General features: G+C 37.7%; 1 protein-coding gene across 1 annotated transcript in view; it reads left to right on the top strand.

Moving 5' to 3' along the window:
- The window catches only part of CNTNAP5 (contactin associated protein family member 5), a 201,282-nt gene extending 195,295 nt beyond the window's left edge, over positions 1 to 5,987 (top strand). Inside the window, exons 22-24 of the mRNA XM_042827016.1 lie at positions 3,178 to 3,396; positions 4,904 to 4,975; positions 5,791 to 5,987. Coding sequence (XP_042682950.1) covers positions 3,178 to 3,396; positions 4,904 to 4,975; positions 5,791 to 5,987 — 488 coding nt within the window. The remainder of the gene's footprint in view (positions 1 to 3,177; positions 3,397 to 4,903; positions 4,976 to 5,790) is intronic.
- Positions 5,988 to 9,331: the final 3,344 nt, after the last annotated feature.

Here is a 9,331-nt window from a genome sequence, read left to right as displayed (position 1 = left end):
GATTGAGATGGTGAGGTGAGATTGAGATGAGGTGAGATGAGATGGTGAGGTGAGATGAGGTGGACGATTGAGGTGAGGTGAGGTGATGATGAGATGAGATGATGAATTCAAACCAACTCCAAAACCATCTGTTTCTTTTATTGAGTTTCTTTTCTTCTTCAGAGCTCTCCTGTGCCACCACACTCTGCATCGTGTACTTTTCTTCTGTGACGATACCTGTCATCTTACCCTTTTACACCCATGCTCGTGGTAGTCCACCATTTACTCTTTGATCTTATTGGGAAGGTTTGGTGTCAGGCAGCTTTTGTGAGACCGACTTGGAGGCAGACATTCTCCAGCTATCTGTGTTTCACATAGATGTCTCTGCACAGCCCAGCATGGTTCCATGGTGCAGTATTTTACACATAATCCTTGCAGCTATTTCAGCGTGTTTTAGGAGCAAGTTTACTCTACTGAAAATAACCAGGCTACAATAACACAACCGCTTCACACAATCCAAGGCCCGTGTTTTATTTCCCCATTCCTTTTTTCTTTCAATGTTACATTTCGAGCTCATGCAGAGCTATGTAGGGCTGGCAACGTTGAGACTGATTTTAATTCCAACATTGGAAACTTTCATGTCATTAATTTCACACTGTAATCCAAGGTAAAATTTCTTCTTCTGTGACAAGCTGTCTTTTTGAAACCATACCAATTGCATGACCAAAATTATCTTCTCTCAGGCCAATGAAACCATTATCTCTAATCTTTCCTCTTGGCACTCTTTTTTCAGCTGTTTGCAAGGAAATCCTGTAATATTCTTTCCATTCCTGGGAAAACATGAGAACAAGTACTTTCAGTTCCTTCTCATTGTCCTTTCCTCATTCAGAGCTATTTCTCAAGTACATTTCATATCCGGTACCCTACTTCTTGATCAAGCATACAGTGTACCTAATGAAGAGGAAGACTAATTTTTTTCCTCAGAAATATAAAGAACTATGTTTTGAGGGATGAACAGTTCAATTCCACAAAAGCACAATTACTTTTCTCACAATCCCACTCCTCTCTACACAAGTCATTTAACTTAACACAGTTACATCCTGTTATCATCTCAGACATACATTATCCACACAAGGATTCATAAAGCACCTGATACCATTTGCCTCCAAGTCCTATAGGACTCTTGTTGACTGCAGCTAAAGACCTGATGTCTCAGAAACCCCTATCTGCATACATGGAATTTTTACCAGAAGCCTCTGGAGTTTTTGTCAGTTTTTTTTCAAACCCTAATTTCAAAACCTTCTAGCAAATCACCTCTTTCTCATTCGTGCAAAGAATAGTTCAACAACAGACTATAGTAATTTGCCCATAAATTGACTTTCTTTTATAAAGAAGTCTTCAACAGTACTCCTAGACTTTTCAAGCTATAGTACCATAAAAAAAAGAATTCAATACTTTATTTTACCTTTTGCACATTGGGACAAAACAGAACCATTTAGATTGCCTGATGCCTGAAAGACACCAACACATCCACTGTTTGTGTCTAAGTTAATAAAATAGTAAGTGCTGACAGTACTCATGTTTACACACAAAACATCAGTATACAACAAAAAGGTTTTTGTTAATTTAACAACGATGACAAGTACTGCAAAAAAACTATTTTCTATAAACCTTCATGCAGAAACTTGGACCCTTGTCTGCTTCTTAGGACCTCCACCAGAATCTCATTACAAACCTGAATGCTACAGGGTTTTTTCAGTGTCCAAGTCTTACTACTTACCTTCACATCTCTCTGGCAGTTGTTCGGTCATTCCCAGCCCAGAGATTGTCCTCTTAACTCCTCTGGCAGCAGTAGTTCATCCATCCATCCGAGTATTTAGTCTTCTAACTTAATAGACTTTTCTTGTTCCCTCTGGCTGCACGACATTGTGGACACAGATCCTGAGTGCCAAAGTTCAGATGGCTTAGTATGGTTTTACACATAAAAGATGTCTTTGTTACTCAGGTGGCAAAATCAATTTCAAAGATCAAAGAGGCACCCTACTTTGTTCCTAAATTCCTTTGGCTGCAAGTTTGATAGTAGAAAAACTGGACTCCATTTTAACATTTAACATCATTATCTTTCAAGCAATGAAAATAAACTTGAAAAGCTGAGAATCCTTGTTTTCCAGCATTGTCGGAACTACTTACGTCCAGAGTTTTCAGTGCTGGAGTACTTTCCACAGCAGGTAGTTTCTACAGTTCTGAAGAACTACTGATATTGTTTTTGAACACATCTAGGTTTTGTCTTGTATCAAAGTCAATTAAAAGAGAAAAGAAGAGGAAAAAAAAAAAAAAAAAAAACTAACAACAAGCCACTTGTGCTTGTTCTGTAGACCTCTTAACAATACAAATTCGTATTTCTGCCAAGTAAATAAAAGTTTCGGGGAAAAGGGATGATGGCTTTGCTGTCCTTCACAAGCTTGATATTAAGTAAAGTAACCAAATAAAGAAGGCCTGCTTTTGAGCTTACTTCATGTTTGTGAAATTTAAGTAAATGCAGACACGCATTAATTCTACCATCTCATCTTTGGAGAGTACAGAGGCACTAGTTTGGCTTTGGATGTAGAGTAAACGAAGTGCAGTTTTCAATTTTTTTGTCTCAGTGCAATAGGGCTAACGACTGTTATGACAGCCAAACTCGTAACTTGGACGATTCTTAACAACTCAGACTATAAAAATAACAAATGCCAATGCTACTGACATGATTGGGTGGACTGCAAAAGTAAGTTAAAGAATAGACACCCAGAGAAGGGTGGAAGCCTATATTAGTAAGCTATTTAATACTGAGCCAGATAAAGTGATGTTTAATAGACAATAGAGAGTAATCCAAAAGCTGAAAAGGATCATCTCACCGATTCCGTGATGTTCATTGTTTTTCTTTTTACTGTTTACTACTATTTTTTAATTGCTATTACTGTAGCGATTCACGTCCACTATGTGTTACGTACTGTCAAAACAATAGAAGAAAGGGATAAGAAGAGAAATGTAACGCAGTCTGTTGTTCAAGCCATCTTGATAGTAAGCTAAGGGAACACCTAAACAACCACTTGAGATTAAATGAAATAAAGCAGTCAATACGATAAAATAATTAATAATTTTTTTAACCTGTCTTCCTAAAACTGACAATCCCCAGATTGTTTTTCTGTTGTGTCGCAGACAGTTTAACACTGGACCCTGAAGTCTCAAAAGCAAATGCCTACGGTTTCACTGGCTGCATGTCTTCGGTTTGGTATAACCACATCGCTCCCCTGAAAGCTGCCTTACGCCATCCCAGCATTGCTCCCGTGACCGTCAAGGGTTCCTTGACCGAATCCAGCTGCTCATCCCTAACGGAAGCAGATGTGAACACAGCAACCACCATATATTCCTCTTCAGGTACGTCCTGCCAAAAGGAAAAAAGGAATTTAAAAGAATACCGGAGTGCGATGTTCCCTTCATTTTTACTGTAATGCAGTTGTGAGAATGTTATAAACGCTGGAACCGCTAAGTTACTTTCTCTCTAAGAATTTAAAGTGTTAAGAATGGGCATTAAGATTAGCCAGTGCCGCTTTAGAAAGACATTTACCACATTTTCTTTAAAGCGAATATAGAAAACCCGTCATAGCATTCACAGCATCTGAAGTATGGTTATGTGCCTCATTGGCCATTCCCATCCACTCTAGGTAGCTCCAGTGCTGCAGATCTCAAAGGAAAGCATAAACATTACACAGATTTCATATCCCAGTGGCGATCAGCCATAGGCATCTTATAACAATCAAATCTGTTTCTGCTCTAGCAGAAAGGAGGAAAAAAAACCTTTGTACAAACCCCTTGACAGATATGTATGACATCCACTAAAATCACTACTTGATTCTCTCAGGCAAAAGAGAAGCAACAGCACTGGAGTGTTATCAGTAAGGTGATTCCAACAGTTTGTATATGCCTTTCAATCCTGAGACCGTCCTCTGAAATATTTTACATACATGAATTTTATGCAGTCAAGGAGACTCAGAGCAGCTGGGAGCATCCTCACCACTGGCAGGGGTAATTGAGTTGCCACTTCAGTCGGCAGCAGATGCAGCAAGGATCCTAACAACCAGAAATGGGTACTAATTAACAGATGGTTTTTGCCCCTTGACCACCAAAGCTTCTTTGTCTTCTGAGGACTATTATAAGCTCATATCCTATCATGATTCCTTTTACATTTGGACTTGCATCAAATCTCATTTTCCTGCAGCTTCTAATTAAGATATTTAACAGAAAACAAATGATGTTCTTCTGCATCAGAGGCTGCTGATTACTCTGAGCGCACTGCTTATGTGCCGACTCCCACCACTAGCTTTCTTCCCTCCATCCAAAGGAGCCTGAATTGTCTGCTATGAAGCACACCAGAAACATGCACCGCAAATACAAAACGGACAGTAAACTGAAAATATTATCTCCCCTCTTTATAAGGTTTAATTTGACTTGTATATGTTCATCTACAAATATAGGTCAGAGCTACAGCATTCCCATCTTTCCCTTCTTTTGGTATCTTTTCTTAGGTATTATTTAAAAAAAAAAAAAAAAAAAACTACGAGTAAAGCTCCCAACGTGCTATTTAGCTCAAATTTCTATCAGTGATTTCACTACAGATACACTGAGAAAACACTTTCAGGTGTTAGAGTAGTTGTAAGCTTTTCCATTTTTTCTTAAATACATCTTTATCAGTGAAGATGTAGGAGAAATTTGTCTCGCAAGCTTAGAGACATTTTTGGTTTAATTTTCCAAAACCCCGAATTACATCTTCCTAAAAAAGTTACAATTCACAAGATTAAGAGGACACTTCTGTCTAAGCCACATAAAAAAAAAAAAAATGAAATAGTTGATAGAAATAATTCATCTTATTCCATTTAACCAATAGATCCATTTGGGAAGACAGACGAAAGAGAGCCTCTCACCAATGCGGTCAGAAGTGATTCTGCTGTGATTGGAGGTAACAACTTTTGACGATTACAATTGAAAAGTAATTGTTAAATGATAAAACACTTTTACCTAATGCACTTCCATTATTTTCTTGGTACATACCTATAACTAAGCTACCTATGTAGGAATATACACTTTCAACTAAGGCAATAGTGGGTCTCCACCACATTAACCAGTAACTGCTTTGCGCACCACACCGATGAGAGCCTCAACACCTTACTCACACATCCTCTACTCCTTGAGCACTCTGTGAGTTGGTGTTATGGAAGAGCTTGCTAGATTGTATGGAAGCATCTGTATAAGGAAAGTTGTCTTTATAGCTTTATGTAGGGTTTTCATCTTCCTTTAACAACCAGGAAGGCAATTTATCTCTGTTTATTTTATAGGATGCCCTGTAGGGAGCTGCCTTCAATAATAATCTAGAAGCTATAAACCTAATTATACAAGGCTCATGCCAACTATGTTATCTCTGAAAGGAGAAAATATGACAGAGCAGGGATTTGTTTGAGCATACGTATCTAGTTTTGTTTTTATAAACAAACACTGATCCAACTTTGCTTCTAGTGAAGTCAGAAGTTGATCCAAATCAGAAGGTCAATTATATCAGTGCTCACTGTCCATGTCACCTAAGTAGATAAAAATCCAAATACAGCTAATGAAGAAGAGCACAACAGAGACAGAAGACTGAGTACAGACTAAGATTCATTGTTCTATCATATAGTCAAAACTGAAATGCACCAGTAATGTATTTTTTACATAATTGAGTCTTTATTTCTGCATTTTACCCTTTCTACCCTTTTTTTTTTTTTTTTAACCTCTCCTCAGGTGTAATAGCAGTTGTGATATTCATCATCTTTTGCATCATCGCCATCATGAGCAGATTCCTCTATCAGCACAAACAGGCACATCGAAGTAGCCAAACAAAGGAGAAGGAATACCCAGAAAATCTTGAGAGCTCTTTTAAAGCTGACATTGACTTGCAGAACACAGTGAGCGAGTGCAAACGAGAATATTTTATTTGATGGACAATGCAATTTCTTTTTACTCTTACTCCCCTGAACTTCCTTCCTCCCTTCCTTTCTTCCCCCTACTCTTCTTCCCTTCTCCCCCCCCCCCCCCCCTTTTTTTTAAATGTTTTTTTTTTTTTTTTTTTTTTTTTTAAATTTGGGAAAGATCACCCTGCAAAACAAACACTGACAACAATCGCAGTGCCTCATTCTCTGCATAACAACCTGGCAATCGCAGTTTACTTCTGTGGCTCAAGAGACCTGTTATCCCACTCTAAACAAAGTTAGGTCCACACACTCACCTAGTTTCTGCTGTGACTTCCTGGATGCTCTGAAGTCCCTACTTTAACTCTTGTTAAACTCTTGTGTTTGTTGCATTGTGTTGTCCGTCCCCCCCAACTTCAACCAGTTATTTCGTCACACTTACAATAGAGCTGGACTATGTAAGTACATAGCTCTGCAGATCCTGGGACAGCAGAGAGGGAAAGAATGAGACCAAACCACCTGACTTACTTCACAGGCTTATTTAAACAGCCGTAACAAACAAGAACAATTCTCAAATGATACGAACAGACATATCTCAATTGATTTCAGCAATCACATTAATTTATACCAGTTGAGTCACCAGTATGAGGTAACAAAAAATAAGAAAGACAGTTTTATTTTAAGCTCCTTCCCCCAACCTCCTGTCCTTTTACTGTAACTTTTAGGCTTACTGATTCTTTTCCAAGAATGTATGTATCAACAACAAATATCATTCCCATACACCTCTTTCACCTCCATCTCATAAGGCTGGCTTTGTAGACCCAACATACTCTAGCATATCTCTAGCTGTAGCATGGTAAATAGTAGCTTGAATCTCCAAGGGTTTTAGGAAGCTGCTAGGACTTAGGTGCACTATATTTGTCTGAAATGTTATAAATGCAGCATATGTTCATGACGTATGGAGGATTATCACATGCTGAGGTTAAACACTGTTACCACTGAGGCAAATAAAATACACAAAAGGAAAAGTAGCAATAGTTTTATCTTACATGTTATTCACCAGTAATTAAAATAAAAATAATTAGAAACAATTTCAAGTGCTCAAAAAAATCCTGCAAAAACTGCATGAAAGATTGAGTGATAGTTCTTTGTAGAACAGAGGTTTAACATTATGTCTTAAAGGTTAATATTTAATCAAGCCTATGAAAGCTGTGAGAAAAATCCCAAATGCTACAATTAAGACAAACAGTAGAGAAGATCAAAGCCTTCTGTCCCTTCCTGACTAGGAACAATACCGAAGGCTCAAATCCTGCCCATTTTAATTGTTCTGCATAGCTTTAGTATGAGCCTTTTTAGTCATAGATGTTGTAACGCTAGGGAATTGAGAAGTCCCTCCAAGGTGAGGTTTTTCCACACCTTGCCTATTTTCTTCCCAGGGCTGCTGAAGAGTATTTACAATTTGCTGTCAGACACCTGCATCTGTGTTAAAACCGTTTCATTTAGAGCAACCCCTGTGTGTGCTGACTCTGACAACCTAATGTTCTTAATAAGCTTTATGAAGAACAGAACAGGAATGAAGGGAAAGCATACAGGTGCTTTTTTCTCATCCTGTAAAACTATCTTTCTCCATTCAGACTGATAGACACAAGCCATCCTTCTGCTTTCCTACACATTAGTTCATAGGAATGAAAATACTACAAATTGCAGCTATAGAGTTCAAAACACAGCGGAATACCTGGAGAAGGGATGTTAAGCAATGAAACAGTTCTCTCATTTTTGAAGTAACTAGCTTGCTTTCAGCCATCAGAATTGGATTCTGCAAGACGCTTAAATTTCTCAAGGAGAATCGAGTCCCCATCACCAAATGTAGATACTAGCGTTGCTTTACACATTTCAGATAAACTTCAGTGGCTTGGTTCTGGGAGAGGTGTAAGTGGTATGCTATGTGCAAGCACAGAACAGGAATACAACGTGTCAGCTTGATTTATTTTCCTTTCCCTAGTTCATTATAGTCCAGACTGGTAAAACTTCTTGAAAGTACATCAGTGTACTTCTGTAAAGAAAAAGAACTGCACATACATAAATGCATGCTCAAGTATAAAGAAACACATGCATCTGTACCCATGGATGTAGTGAGTGTGAATGTTTATATGCTACAGAGCTGGATAAAAGAACACTTCTGTAGAGGCATGCATATAAGATCCTGCTTTTAAATCAGGTTGTTGATGCTCTAACTAAAAAAAAAAAAACAAACAAACAAACAAAAAAACCACACAAACAAAAAAAACTAAATAGGCAACAAGGTAAGATAAACCCTTCCGCTATTTATTTAATTTGTTTCTTTATTTTATTGCAGTGCTTTCTATAGTGAAGGCATCATTGGTTTACTTTAGTAAAAGTTAGTGACAATTAAAATTATAGAAAATAAATATGATTTTTCAAAAATCTCCCAATGTTAAGACTGCCTTCATTTTTCACAGTTCAAATTAAATGACTCCTCCCCCCCTCCCCCCCAAATTGCAAACCGCTCATGCTATTTTTATTAAAAGGGCTTTAATCCAAAGGTGGTGGGGGGGTTTCTTCCCTATTTTCTTTTACTACCATCCTAAGTAACAGCTTTCAGTAAACATCAAGAAAAATACTTTGTATGTATACAATGTCAGGACTTATTTTAATATAAAACCAAAGAGCACTAGAGGTTTTTGAAGGGTTTCTGTTAGGGAAAAGAACAGAAACTATTCCACAAGAAAAGCCTCAGAGAATATAAGGGGAAATCAGAAGGATCCCAAAACCCTTTTTTTCTTCTAGAACTCTCTAACCTCTGAAAATTATTTTTTCCTAGGTATTTTTAGGCTACCAAATACCGAGATACAGATTTAGGCACTGCAAATTCCTATTTCCCAGAAATGACTTAGCCAATAATAGCCACACTTTGTGCATCTGCTTTGCTGTGAGATGTTTTAAGTACTACAAAGCATTTAAGGACCTCTGAAAGTTGAGTCTCATTTCTCTATTAGAAATAAGGCATTAGTCCAAATAGCCAGCAGTGTAATCTGCAGTAAGTTTTTCCACTGTCCTTATTTACTTACTGGAGAAAGGACAAGTGTATTTTTTTAACATGCATACCCCCTCCTCCCCCACCCCCCCTTTTTCTTGTCATGGCACTACAATGAAGACTAAGCCAATCAGGAGACAGGCTGTCAACTCAGACTAACTAAACCCATTTGGGTGAAAGTAGTTTAAAAAAAAAAAAAGCGCTATTTAGAGCTATGCTAAGATTAACTTCAACCACAAGACTCCCCTAACAATTAGTTATGTTAAAATAGATGACAAAAAAAAAAAAAAAAAGAAAAAGAAAACCATCATCTCTTCTA

This window comes from Centrocercus urophasianus, unplaced genomic scaffold (assembly GCF_019232065.1).
Source record: "Centrocercus urophasianus isolate 14NV4802_14NV808 unplaced genomic scaffold, USGS_Curo_1.0 seq_28, whole genome shotgun sequence".
NCBI lineage: Eukaryota > Metazoa > Chordata > Aves > Galliformes > Phasianidae > Centrocercus > Centrocercus urophasianus.
Note: the sequence above shows the minus strand (reverse complement) of the source record. Positions and strands in the feature narration are given on the sequence as shown.